The sequence below is a fragment of the Oncorhynchus masou genome, chromosome 1, assembly GCF_036934945.1.
Source record: "Oncorhynchus masou masou isolate Uvic2021 chromosome 1, UVic_Omas_1.1, whole genome shotgun sequence".
NCBI classification, from domain to species: Eukaryota; Metazoa; Chordata; class Actinopteri; order Salmoniformes; family Salmonidae; genus Oncorhynchus; species Oncorhynchus masou.
Genome location: NC_088212.1, coordinates 789,620 through 804,502, shown reverse-complemented (window position 1 = coordinate 804,502; position 14,883 = coordinate 789,620). Strand labels below are relative to the sequence as shown.

Here is a 14,883-nt window from a genome sequence, read left to right as displayed (position 1 = left end):
TCCATCTCCTCCCTCAGCTGTCCATCTCCTCTCACATGTCATCTCCTATCTCACCTGTCCATCTCCTCTCACCTGTCCATCTCCTCTTCTACCTGTCCATCTCCTCTTCTACCTGTCCATCTCTTCTTCTACCTGTCCACCTCCTCTTCTACCTGTCCATTTCCTTTCTCACCTGTCCATCTCCACTTCTACCTGTCCATCTCCTCTTCTACCTGTCCATCTCCTCCCTCAGCTGTCCATCTTCTCTCACCTGTCCATCTCCTCTTCTACCTGTCCATCTCCTCTTCTACCTGTCCATCTCCTCTTCTACCTGTCCATCTCTTCGTCTACCTGTCCACCTCCTCTTCTACCTGTCCACCTCCTCTTCTACCTGTCCATTTCCTTTCTCACCTGTCCATCTCCTCCCTCACCTGTCCATCTCTTCTACCTGTCCATCTCCTCTTCTACCTGTCCATCTCCTCTTCGACCTGTCCATCTCCTCTTCTACCTGTCCATATCCTCTCACCTGTCCATCTCCTTTCCCACCTGTCCATTTCCTCTTCTACCTGTCCATCTCCTCTCTAACCTGTCCATCTCCTCTTCTACCTGTCCATTACCTCTTCTACCTGTCCATCTCCCCACACCTGTCCATCTCCTCTCACCTGTCCATCTCCTCTTCTACCTGTCCATCTCCTCTTCTACCTGTCCATCTCCTCTTCTATCTGTCCATCTCCTCTCTAACCTGTCCATCTCCTCTTCTACCTGTCCATCTCCTCTTCTACCTGTCCAGCTCTTCTACCTGTCCATCTCCTTTCTCACCTGTCCATCTCCTCTTCTACCTGTCCATCTCCTCTTCTACCTGTCCATCTCCTCTGCTACCTGTCCATCTCCTCTCTAACCTGTCCATCTCCTCTTCTACCTGTCCATTTCCTCTTCTACATGTCCATCTCCTCTTTAACCTGTCCATCTCCTCTTCTACATGTCCATTTCCTTTCTCACCTGTCCATCTCCTCTTCTACCTGTCCATCTCCTCTCTAACCTGTCCATCTCCTGTTCTACCTGTCCATTTCCACTTCCACCTGTCCATCTCCTCTCTAACCTGTCCATCTCCTCTTCTACCTATCCATTTCCTCTTCTACCTGTCCATCTCCTCCCTCAACTGTCCATCTCCTCTCACCTGTCCATTTCCTCTTCTACCTGTCCATCTCCTCCCTCAACTGTCCATCTCCCCCCACCTGTCCATCTCCTCTTCTACCTGTCCATTTCCTCTTCTACATGTCCATCTCCTCTTTAACCTGTCCATCTCCTCTTCTACCTGTCCATCTCCTTTCTCACCTGTCCAGCTCCTCTCACCTGTCCATCTCCTTTCTCACCTGTCCATCTCCTCTTCTACCTGTCCATCTCCTCTTCTACCTGTCCATCTCCTCTGCTACCTGTCCATCTCCTCTCTAACCTGTCCATCTCCTCTTCTACCTGTCCATTTCCTCTTCTACATGTCCATCTCCTCTTTAACCTGTCCATCTCCTCTTCTACCTGTCCATCTCCTTTCTCACCTGTCCATCTCCTCTCACCTGTCCATCTCCTCTTCTACCTGTCCATCTCCTCTTCTACCTGTCCATCTCCTCTTCTACCTGTCCACCTCCTCTTCTACCTGTCCATTTCCTTTCTCACCTGTCCATCTCCTCCCTCACCTGTCCATCTCTTCTACCTGTCCATCTCCTCTTCTACCTGTCCATCTCCTCTTCGACCTGTCCATCTCCTCTTCTACCTGTCCATATCCTCTCACCTGTCCATCTCCTTTCCCACCTGTCCATTTCCTCTTCTACCTGTCCATCTCCTCTCTAACCTGTCCATCTCCTCTTCTACCTGTCCATTTCCTCTTCTACCTGTCCATCTCCTCCCTCAACTGTCCATCTCCCCCACCTGTCCATCTCCTCCCACCTGTCCATCTCCTCTTCTACCTGTCCATCTCCTCTTCTACCTGTCCATCTCCTCTTCTATCTGTCCATCTCCTCTCTAACCTGTCCATCTCCTCTTCTACCTGTCCATCTCCTCTTCTACCTGTCCAGCTCCTCTCACCTGTCCATCTCCTTTCTCACCTGTCCATCTCCTCTTCTACCTGTCCATCTCCTCTTCTACCTGTCCATCTCCTCTGCTACCTGTCCATCTCCTCTCTAACCTGTCCATCTCCTCTTCTACCTGTCCATTTCCTCTTCTACATGTCCATCTCCTCTTTAACCTGTCCATCTCCTCTTCTACATGTCCATTTCCTTTCTCACCTGTCCATCTCCTCTTCTACCTGTCCATCTCCTCTCTAACCTGTCCATCTCCTGTTCTACCTGTCCATTTCCACTTCTACCTGTCCATCTCCTCTCTAACCTGTCCATCTCCTCTTCTACCTATCCATTTCCTCTTCTACCTGTCCATCTCCTCCCTCAACTGTCCATCTCCTCTCACCTGTCCATTTCCTCTTCTACCTGTCCATCTCCTCCCTCAACTGTCCATCTCCCCCCACCTGTCCATCTCCTCTTCTACCTGTCCATCTCCTCTTCTACCTGTCCATCTCCTTTCTCACCTGTCCATCTCCTCTCACCTGTCCATCTCCTCTTCTACCTGTCCATCTCCTCTTCTACCTGTCCAGCTCTTCTACCTGTCCATCTCCTTTCTCACCTGTCCATCTCCTCTTCTACCTGTCCATCTCCTTTCTCACCTGTCCTTCTCCTCTTCTACCTGTCCATCTCCTTTCTCACCTGTCCATCTCCTCTTCTACCTGTCCAGCTCCTCTCACCTGTCCATCTCCTTTCTCACCTGTCCATCTCCTCTTCTACCTGTCCATCTCCTATTCTACCTGTCCATCTCCTCTTCTACCTGTCCATCTCCTCTCCAACCTGTCCATCTCCTCTTCTACATATCCATCTCCTCTTCTACCTGTCCATTTCCTCTTCTACCTGTCCATCTCCTCTTCTACCTGTCCATCTCCACTCTAACCTGTCCATCTCCTCTTCTACCTGTCCATTTCCTCTTCTACCTGTCCATCTCCTCTTCTACCTGTCCATCTCCTTTCTAACCTGTCCATCTCCTCTTCTACCTGTCCATCTCCTCTTCTACCTGTCCATCTCCTCTTCTACATTTCCTGCTCCTCTTACCTGTCCACCACCTTTCTCACCTGTCCATTTCCTCTTCTACCTGTCCATCTCCTCTCTAACCTGTCCATCTCCTCTACCACCTGTCCATTCCCTCTTCTACCTGTCCATCTCCTCCCTCAACTGTCCATCTCCTCTCACCTGTCCATCTCCTATTCTACCTGTCCATCTCCTCTTCTACCAGTCCATCTCCTCTCACCTGTCCATCTCCTCTTCTACCTGTCCATCTCCTCTTCTACCTGTCCATCTCCTCTTCTACCTGTCCACCTCCTCTTCTACCTGTCCATTTCCTCTTCTACCTGTCCATCTCCTCCCTCAGCTGTCCATCTCCTCTCACCTGTCCATCTCCTTTCTCACCTGTCCATCTCCTATCACCTGTCCATCTCCTCTTCTACCTGTCCATCTCCTCTTCTACCTGTCCATCTCCTCTTCTACCTGTCCATCTCCACTTCTACCTGTCCATCTCCTTTCTCACCTGTCCATCTCTTCTACCCGTCCATCTCCTCTTCTACCTGTCCATCTCCTCTTCTACCTGTCCATCTCCTCTTCTACCTGTCCATTTCCTTTTCTACCTGTCCATCTCCTCCCTCAGCTGTCCATCTCCTCTCACATGTCATCTCCTATCTCACCTGTCCATCTCCTCTCACCTGTCCATCTCCTCTTCTACCTGTCCATCTCCTCTTCTACCTGTCCATCTCTTCTTCTACCTGTCCACCTCCTCTTCTACCTGTCCATTTCCTTTCTCACCTGTCCATCTCCACTTCTACCTGTCCATCTCCTCTTCTACCTGTCCATCTCCTCCCTCAGCTGTCCATCTTCTCTCACCTGTCCATCTCCTCTTCTACCTGTCCATCTCCTCTTCTACCTGTCCATCTCCTCTTCTACCTGTCCATCTCTTCGTCTACCTGTCCACCTCCTCTTCTACCTGTCCACCTCCTCTTCTACCTGTCCATTTCCTTTCTCACCTGTCCATCTCCTCCCTCACCTGTCCATCTCTTCTACCTGTCCATCTCCTCTTCTACCTGTCCATCTCCTCTTCGACCTGTCCATCTCCTCTTCTACCTGTCCATATCCTCTCACCTGTCCATCTCCTTTCCCACCTGTCCATTTCCTCTTCTACCTGTCCATCTCCTCTCTAACCTGTCCATCTCCTCTTCTACCTGTCCATTACCTCTTCTACCTGTCCATCTCCCCACACCTGTCCATCTCCTCTCACCTGTCCATCTCCTCTTCTACCTGTCCATCTCCTCTTCTATCTGTCCATCTCCTCTCTAACCTGTCCATCTCCTCTTCTACCTGTCCATCTCCTCTTCTACCTATCCATTTCCTCTTCTACCTGTCCATCTCCTCCCTCAACTGTCCATCTCCTCTCACCTGTCCATTTCCTCTTCTACCTGTCCATCTCCTCCCTCAACTGTCCATCTCCCCCCACCTGTCCATCTCCTCTTCTACCTGTCCATCTCCTCTTCTACCTGTCCATCTCCTTTCTCACCTGTCCATCTCCTCTCACCTGTCCATCTCCTCTTCTACCTGTCCATCTCCTCTTCTACCTGTCCAGCTCTTCTACCTGTCCATCTCCTTTCTCACCTGTCCATCTCCTCTTCTACCTGTCCATCTCCTTTCTCACCTGTCCTTCTCCTCTTCTACCTGTCCATCTCCTTTCTCACCTGTCCATCTCCTCTTCTACCTGTCCAGCTCCTCTCACCTGTCCATCTCCTTTCTCACCTGTCCATCTCCTCTTCTACCTGTCCATCTCCTATTCTACCTGTCCATCTCCTCTTCTACCTGTCCATCTCCTCTCCAACCTGTCCATCTCCTCTTCTACATATCCATCTCCTCTTCTACCTGTCCATTTCCTCTTCTACCTGTCCATCTCCTCTTCTACCTGTCCATCTCCACTCTAACCTGTCCATCTCCTCTTCTACCTGTCCATTTCCTCTTCTACCTGTCCATCTCCTCTTCTACCTGTCCATCTCCTTTCTAACCTGTCCATCTCCTCTTCTACCTGTCCATCTCCTCTTCTACCTGTCCATCTCCTCTTCTACATTTCCTGCTCCTCTTACCTGTCCACCACCTTTCTCACCTGTCCATTTCCTCTTCTACCTGTCCATCTCCTCTCTAACCTGTCCATCTCCTCTACCACCTGTCCATTCCCTCTTCTACCTGTCCATCTCCTCCCTCAACTGTCCATCTCCTCTCACCTGTCCATCTCCTATTCTACCTGTCCATCTCCTCTTCTACCAGTCCATCTCCTCTCACCTGTCCATCTCCTCTTCTACCTGTCCATCTCCTCTTCTACCTGTCCATCTCCTCTTCTACCTGTCCACCTCCTCTTCTACCTGTCCATTTCCTCTTCTACCTGTCCATCTCCTCCCTCAGCTGTCCATCTCCTCTCACCTGTCCATCTCCTTTCTCACCTGTCCATCTCCTATCACCTGTCCATCTCCTCTTCTACCTGTCCATCTCCTCTTCTACCTGTCCATCTCCTCTTCTACCTGTCCATCTCCACTTCTACCTGTCCATCTCCTTTCTCACCTGTCCATCTCTTCTACCCGTCCATCTCCTCTTCTACCTGTCCATCTCCTCTTCTACCTGTCCATCTCCTCTTCTACCTGTCCATTTCCTTTTCTACCTGTCCATCTCCTCCCTCAGCTGTCCATCTCCTCTCACATGTCATCTCCTATCTCACCTGTCCATCTCCTCTCACCTGTCCATCTCCTCTTCTACCTGTCCATCTCCTCTTCTACCTGTCCATCTCTTCTTCTACCTGTCCACCTCCTCTTCTACCTGTCCATTTCCTTTCTCACCTGTCCATCTCCACTTCTACCTGTCCATCTCCTCTTCTACCTGTCCATCTCCTCCCTCAGCTGTCCATCTTCTCTCACCTGTCCATCTCCTCTTCTACCTGTCCATCTCCTCTTCTACCTGTCCATCTCCTCTTCTACCTGTCCATCTCTTCGTCTACCTGTCCACCTCCTCTTCTACCTGTCCACCTCCTCTTCTACCTGTCCATTTCCTTTCTCACCTGTCCATCTCCTCCCTCACCTGTCCATCTCTTCTACCTGTCCATCTCCTCTTCTACCTGTCCATCTCCTCTTCGACCTGTCCATCTCCTCTTCTACCTGTCCATATCCTCTCACCTGTCCATCTCCTTTCCCACCTGTCCATTTCCTCTTCTACCTGTCCATCTCCTCTCTAACCTGTCCATCTCCTCTTCTACCTGTCCATTACCTCTTCTACCTGTCCATCTCCCCACACCTGTCCATCTCCTCTCACCTGTCCATCTCCTCTTCTACCTGTCCATCTCCTCTTCTATCTGTCCATCTCCTCTCTAACCTGTCCATCTCCTCTTCTACCTGTCCATCTCCTCTTCTACCTGTCCAGCTCTTCTACCTGTCCATCTCCTTTCTCACCTGTCCATCTCCTCTTCTACCTGTCCATCTCCTCTTCTACCTGTCCATCTCCTCTGCTACCTGTCCATCTCCTCTCTAACCTGTCCATCTCCTCTTCTACCTGTCCATTTCCTCTTCTACATGTCCATCTCCTCTTTAACCTGTCCATCTCCTCTTCTACATGTCCATTTCCTTTCTCACCTGTCCATCTCCTCTTCTACCTGTCCATCTCCTCTCTAACCTGTCCATCTCCTGTTCTACCTGTCCATTTCCACTTCCACCTGTCCATCTCCTCTCTAACCTGTCCATCTCCTCTTCTACCTATCCATTTCCTCTTCTACCTGTCCATCTCCTCCCTCAACTGTCCATCTCCTCTCATCTGTCCATTTCCTCTTCTACCTGTCCATCTCCTCCCTCAACTGTCCATCTCCCCCCACCTGTCCATCTCCTCTTCTACCTGTCCATCTCCTTTCTCACCTGTCCATCTCCTCTCACCTGTCCATCTCCTCTTCTACCTGTCCATCTCCTCTTCTACCTGTCCATCTCCTCTTCCACCTGTCCACCTCCTCTTCTACCTGTCCATTTCCTTTCTCACCTGTCCATCTCCTCCCTCACCTGTCCATCTCTTCTACCTGTCCATCTCCTCTTCTACCTGTCCATCTCCTCTTCGACCTGTCCATCTCCTCTTCTACCTGTCCATATCCTCTCACCTGTCCATCTCCTTTCCCACCTGTCCATTTCCTCTTCTACCTGTCCATCTCCTCTCTAACCTGTCCATCTCCTCTTCTACCTGTCCATTTCCTCTTCTACCTGTCCATCTCCTCCCTCAACTGTCCATCTCCCCCACCTGTCCATCTCCTCTCACCTGTCCATCTCCTCTTCTACCTGTCCATCTCCTCTTCTACCTGTCCATCTCCTCTTCTATCTGTCCATCTCCTCTCTAACCTGTCCATCTCCTCTTCTACCTGTCCATCTCCTCTTCTACCTGTCCAGCTCCTCTCACCTGTCCATCTCCTTTCTCACCTGTCCACCTCCTCTTCTACCTGTCCATCTCCTCTTCTACCTGTCCATCTCCTCTGCTACCTGTCCATCTCCTCTCTAACCTGTCCATCTCCTCTTCTACCTGTCCATTTCCTCTTCTACATGTCCATCTCCTCTTTAACCTGTCCATCTCCTCTTCTACATGTCCATTTCCTTTCTCACCTGTCCATCTCCTCTTCTACCTGTCCATCTCCTCTCTAACCTGTCCATCTCCTGTTCTACCTGTCCATTTCCACTTCTACCTGTCCATCTCCTCTCTAACCTGTCCATCTCCTCTTCTACCTATCCATTTCCTCTTCTACCTGTCCATCTCCTCCCTCAACTGTCCATCTCCTCTCACCTGTCCATTTCCTCTTCTACCTGTCCATCTCCTCCCTCAACTGTCCATCTCCCCCACCTGTCCATCTCCTCTTCTACCTGTCCATCTCCTCTTCTACCTGTCCATCTCCTTTCTCACCTGTCCATCTCCTCTCACCTGTCCATCTCCTCTTCTACCTGTCCATCTCCTCTTCTACCTGTCCATCTCCTCTACTACCTGTCCATCTCCTCTTCTACCTGTCCATCTCCTCTTTTACCTGTCCATCTCCTCTTCTACCTGTCCATTTCCTCTTCTATCTGTCCATCTCCTCTCTAACCTGTCCATCTTCTCTTCTACCTGTCCATTTCCTCCTCTAACTGTCCATCTCCTCCCTCAACTGTCCATCTCCCCCCACCTGTCCATCTCCTCTTCTACCTGTCCATCTCCTCTTCTACCTGTCCATCTCCTTTCTCACCTGTCCATCTCCTCTCACCTATCCATCTCCTCTTCTACCTGTCCATCTCCTCTACTACCTGTCCATCTCCTCGTCTACCTGTCCAGCTCCTCTTTTACCTGTCCATCTCCTCTTCTACCTGTCCATCTCCTCTTCTACCTGTCAATTTCCTCTTCTACCTGTCCATCTCCTCTATAACCTGTCCATCTCCTCTCACCTGTCCATTTCCTCTTCTACCTGTCCATCTCCTCTTCTACCTGTCCATCTCCTCTCACCTGTCCATCTCCTCTTCTACCTGTCCATCTCCTCTTCTACCAGTCCATCTCCTCTCCTATTACTATATCTACATTACTATAGCTACATTACAATATCTACATTACTATATCTGGAGGGCTAAATCTGACTAACCTAGCAATATCTACATTACTATATCTGCATTACTATATCTGCATTACTATATCTACATTACTATATCTACATTACTATAGCTACATTACAATATCTACATTACTATATCTACATTACTATATCTGCATTACAATATCTGTAGGGCTAAATCTGACTAACCTAGCAATATCTACATTACTATCTCTGCATTACAATATCTGTAGGGCTAAATCTGACTAACCTAGCAATATCTACATTACTATCTCTGCATTACAATATCTGTAAATCTAAATCTGACTAACGTAGCAATATCTACATTACAATATCTACATTACTATATCTGGAGGGCTAAATCTGACTAACTCAGCAATATCTACATTACTATATCTACATTACTATATCTACATTACAATATCTGCATTACAATATCTACATTACTATATCTGCATTACAATATCTGGAGGGCTAAATCTGACTAACCTAGCAATATCTACATTACTATATCTACATTACTATAGCTACATTACAATATCTACATTACTATATCTGCATTACAATATCTGTAGGGCTAAATCTGACTAACCTTGCAATATCTACATTACTATATCTGCATTACAATATCTGCAGGGCTAAATCTGACTAACCTAGCAATATCTACATTACTATATCTGCATTACAATATCTACATTACAATATCTACATTACTATATCTGGAGGGCTAAATCTGACTAACCTAGCAATATCTGCATTACAATATCTACATTACAATATCTACATGACTATATCTGCATTACCACTACCACCACTACCACTACCACCATGTACTTACCCCCATACTCTCCGTTCCTTAACCCAATTTAGGATTGTTTCTCCAAATGGAGGTGGAAGGTATATGATAGGCGCCCTCACGAACAAGCCGCCCTTCTCCAGGCCATGGATGACACAAGCAATGACATCACGGCAGACCAGCGCCAGGCCTGGATTCACCCGAAGATTCTTCCCAAGATGTTTGGCCAATGAAAACATCCATTGTGATGTGGATGAGAACCTGTGGCCAACTCCACAAGACAGGGTTGATGGAAATATAAAAGTACAGTAATCCATCCTTTATTTTTTACAGTAAGGTGAGGAACACTGCAGTGATGTTTTACAGTAAGGTGAGGAACACTGCAGTGATGTTTTACAGTAAGCCAGGTGAGGAACACTGCAGTGATGTTTTACAGTAAGCCAGGTGAGGAACACTGTAGTGATGTTTTACAGTAAGGTGAGGAACACTGCAGTGATGTTTTACAGTAAGGCGAGGAACACTGCAGTGATGTTTTACAGTAAGGTGAGGAACACTGCAGTGATGTTTTACAGTAAGCCAGGTGAGGAACACTGCAGTGAAGTTTTACAGTAAGGTGAGGAACACTGCAGTGATGTTTTACAGTAAGGTGAGGAACACTGCAGTGATGTTTTACAGTAAGGTGAGGAACACTGCAGTTGATGTTTTACAGTAAGGTGAGGAGGACTGCAGTGATGTTTTACAGTAAGGTGAGGAACACTGCAGTGATGTTTTACAGTAAGGTGAGGAACACTGCAGTGATGTTTTACAGTAAGGTGAGGAACACTGCAGTGATGTTTTACAGTAAGCCAGGTGAGTAACACTGCAGTGATGTTTTACAGTAAGACAGGTGAGGAACACTTCAGTGATGTTTTACAGTAAGGTGAGGAACACTGCAGTGATGTTTTACAGTAAGACAGGTGAGTAACACTGCAGTGATGTTTTACAGTAAGACAGGTGAGTAACACTGCAGTGATGTTTTACAGTAAGGTGAGGAACACTGCAGTGATGTTTTACAGTAAGACAGGTGAGTAACACTGCAGTGATGTTTTACAGTAAGACAGGTGAGGAACACTGCAGTGATGTTTTACAGTAAGGCAGGTGAGGAACACTGCAGTGATGTTTTACAGTAAGGTGAGGAACACTGCAGTGATGTTTTACAGTAAGGTGAGGAACACTGCAGTGATGTTTTACAGTAAGCCAGGTGAGTAACACTGCAGTGATGTTTTACAGTAAGACAGGTGAGGAACACTGCAGCGATGTTTTACAGTAAGGTGAGGAACACTGCAGTGATGTTTTACAGTAAGACAGGTGAGTAACACTGCAGTGATGTTTTACAGTAAGACAGGTGAGGAACACTGCAGTGATGTTTTACAGTAAGGTGAGGAACACTGCAGTGATGTTTTACAGTAAGGTGAGGAACACTGCAGTGATGTTTTACAGTAAGGTGAGGAACACTGCAGTGATGTTTTACAGTAAGCCAGGAGAGGAACACTGCAGTGATGTTTTACAGTAAGGTGAGGAACACTGCAGTGATGTTTTACAGTAAGGTGAGGAACACTGCAGTTGACCTTAAACTGTATTATTTTCCTTTTTGTAGCTAATTATTTTTGCTTTGATTCAAAGAAACCTATGTTGTGATTTTATTGTATTTCATCAATACATTTCAGATTTTATTCCATGATTCCACTGTGTCTGTAGTATTCTCTTTACTAGTCCTTTTACAGTGATGTATTTACGTGTAGTACCATAATGAAACACGTATCAAATATTTTGTACTACAATATTTAATGATTGAACAAACAACTACACAGTGAAACTAACTATCGGTATCTTGTGTGTGGGTGATCTAAATTAATGTTCCTATGGTATTTCATGATAAATTAGTTATTTGAACCAATGATTCTGCAAGTGCAAGGTTTCTTTAAAGATATAAATGCACAATGCAATGTTTTGAACATTGGACAGCCTGTGTTACAAGTGATGACCGTTTTGAGCTTTGTGTCTAGAGTTTAGAAAAATGACCACAAGGTTCTGAAATTAGTGCCAAAGTGATTGTAAACAACTGCAGGATGAGGAGTAGGACTAACAGTACACACGGCCATAATAAAACTTGGACCTTTGACCTTATTTTTAAAGGTTTTGCAGAGCCTTTGTCATGCAGTGTGGACCTCCCCCGGATGATCCCAGCCCCTCTCTGGATTCAGTGGGAATGTAAGTGTGTGTGTGTATCTGTGTGTGTGTATAGTATGTGTGTGTGTGTGTGTGTGTGTGTGTGTGTGTGTGTGTGTGTGTGTGTGTGTGTGTGTGTGTGTGTGTGTATCTCTATGTACCTGTGTGTGTGTGTGTGTGTGTGTGTGTGTGTGTGTGTGTGTGTGTGTGTGTGTGTGTGTGTGTGTGTGTGTGTGTGTGTGTGCGCGCGCATATGTGTGCGTACGTATCTCTGTGTGTATTACTCACAGGTCTGCTTGGTGTCATGGCAGGTGTTGTCCTCCAGAGAGAAGATGGGGGGAACACAGGCTGCCGTGGTCCCCAGACCCTGGCCCAATCCCTGGCCCAGCACCTGGCCCAGACCCTGGCCTAACCCCTGGCCTAGCCCCTGGCTGAGGTAGGAGGCAGAGGAATAGTAGGAATGCATCCGGTACTGAGGAGACACGTTGTGGCTGGATAGACGACTCTCGCCGTTCGGCATCTGTTTCAGACGATAACACACACAGACAGGTGGGGAGAAAATTATTCTTTCTCAATTTCAAAATGATATTTAAACAGAGCTCACAAGTCAGCTAAAAGGAAGTTAAATGATATTTAAACAGAGCTTTAAACAGAGCTCACGTCCTCCCTCAGCTTAAAGGAAGTTAAAGGTTAAACAATGCATCATGCATGTTTACGGGGCTGCAGGTAGCCTAGTGGTTAGAGTGTTTGGACTAGTAGCCAAAAGATTGCAAGATCGAATCGCAGAGCTGACAAAGCCTGAACAAGGCATTTAACCCACTGTTCCTAGGCCGTTGTCAAAAATAAGAATTTGTTCTAAACTGACTTGCCTGGTGTCACTGTCCTTGAAGGTGCATTACACTCTGTTATCAGAGACAATATAGGAATCATGAAGGTGTTTTACACATTCACTTTGCTGACGTTGAATGCTGCAGTACGGGGCTCTCAGCATGGTACAGATTTCTCCGATAGTCCAGGTTTTTTGGTTGGGGAATGTACAGATTTTTTGATGAATCTTGTGATTGATGATGTGTATTCCTCAATGTTAGAGAATGAATAGTGGATAATCGTGGTTAGAGTCCTATATATATTCCAATCAGTATTCTCCAAATCGTCCTGGAACACTGAGTCTGCTCCCTCTGTCCAGTGTCTCACTATTCTCCCCGTTGGTGGCTTCCACCCTCTGTCCAGTGTCTCACTATTCTCCCTATTGGTGGCTGCCTCTGTCCAGTGTCTCACTATTCTCCCCGTTGGTGGCTCCCTCCCTCTGTCCAGTGTCTCACTATTCTCCCTGTTGGTGGCTCCCTCCCTCTGTCCACTGTCTCACTATTCTCCCCGTTGGTGGCTCCCTCCCTCTGTCCAGTGTCTCACTATTCTCCCCGTTGGTGGCTTCCACCCTCTGTCCAGTGTCTCACTATTCTCCCTATTGGTGGCTGCCTCTGTCCAGTGTCTCACTATTCTCCCCGTTGGTGGCTCCCTCCGTCTGTCCAGTGTCTCACTATTCTCCCTGTTGGTGGCTCCCTCTGTCCAGTGTCTCACTATTCTCCCCGTTGGTGGCTCCCTCTGTCCAGTGTCTCACTATTCTCCCTGTTGGTGGCTCCCTCTGTCCAGTGTCTCACTATTCTCCCTGTTGGTGGCTCCCTCTGTCCAGTGTCTCACTAATCTTCCCGTTGGTGGCTCCCTCTGTCCAGTGTCTCACTATTCTCTCTGTTGGTGGCACCCTCTGTCCAGTGTCTCACTATTCTCCCCGTTGGTGGCTCCTCCCTCTGTCCAGTGTCTCACTATTCTCCCTGTTGGTGGCTCCCTCTGTCCAGTGTCTCACTATTCTCCCTGTTGGTGGCTCCCTCTGTCCAGTGTCTCACTATTCTCCCCGTTGGTGGCTCCCTCCCTCTGTCCAGTGTCTCACTATTCTCCCTGTTGGTGGCTCCCTCTGTCCAGTGTCTCACTATTCTCCCCATTGGTGGCTCCCTCCCTCTGTCCAGTGTCTCACTATTCTCCCTGTTGGTGGCTCCCTCCCTCTGTCCAGTGTCTCACTATTCTCCCCGTTGGTGGCTCTCTCCCTCTGTCCAGTGTCTCACTATTCTCCCTGTTGGTGGCTCCCTCCCTCTGTCCAGTGTCTCACTATTTTCCCTGTTGGTGGCTCCCTCCCTCTGTCCAGTGTCTCACTATTCTCCCTGTTGGTGGCTCCCTCCCTCTGTCCAGTGTCTCACTATTCTCCCTGTTGGTGGCTCCCTCTGTCCAGTGTCTCACTATTCTCCCTGTTGGTGGCTCCCTCTGTCCAGTGTCTCACTATTCTCCCCGTTGGTGGCACCCTCCCTCTGTCCAGTGTCTCACTATTCTCCCTGTTGGTGGCTCCCTCTGTCCAGTGTCTCACTATTCTCCCCATTGGTGGCTCCCTCCCTCTGTCCAGTGTCTCACTATTCTCCCTGTTGGTGGCTCCCTCCCTCTGTCCAGTGTCTCACTATTCTCCCCGTTGGTGGCTCTCTCCCTCTGTCCAGTGTCTCACTATTCTCCCTGTTGGTGGCTCCCTCCCTCTGTCCAGTGTCTCACTATTCTCCCTGTTGGTGGCTCCCTCCCTCTGTCCAGTGTCTCACTATTCTCCCTGTTGGTGGCTCCCTCCCTCTGTCCAGTGTCTCACTATGCTCCCTGTTGGTGGCTCCCTCTGTCCAGTGTCTCACTATTCTCCCCGTTGGTGGCTCCCTCCCTCTGTCCAGTGTCTCACTATTCTCCCTGTTGGTGGCTCCCTCCCTCTGTCCAGTGTCTCACTATTCTCCCCGTTGGTGGCTCCCTCCCTCTGTCCAGTGTCTCACTATTCTCCCTGTTGGTGGCTCCCTCCCTCTGTCCAGTGTCTCACTATTCTCCCCGTTGGTGGCTCCCTCTGTCCAGTGTCTCACTATTCTCCCCGTTGGTGGCTCCCTCCCTCTGTCCAGTGTCTCACTATTCTCCCTGTTGGTGGCTCCCTCTGTCCAGTGTCTCACTATTCTCCCTGTTGGTGGCTCCTCCATCTGTCCAGTGTCTCACTATTCTCCCTGTTGGTGTCTCCCTCTGTCCAGTGTCTCACTATTCTCCTTCTTGGTGGCTCCCTCCCTCTGTCCAGTGTCTCACTATTCTCCCTGTTGGTGGCTCCCTCCCTCTGTTCAGTGACTCACTATTCT

The 14,883-nt window shown here is 48.4% G+C and overlaps 1 protein-coding gene across 1 annotated transcript in view; it reads right to left on the bottom strand.

Moving 5' to 3' along the window:
• The window catches only part of dmrt1 (doublesex and mab-3 related transcription factor 1), a 98,117-nt gene that overhangs the window by 60,046 nt on the left and 23,188 nt on the right, over positions 1–14,883 (bottom strand). Inside the window, exon 4 of the mRNA XM_064971800.1 lies at positions 11,978–12,209. Within this exon, the coding sequence (XP_064827872.1) occupies positions 11,978–12,209 (232 nt within the window). The remainder of the gene's footprint in view (positions 1–11,977; positions 12,210–14,883) is intronic.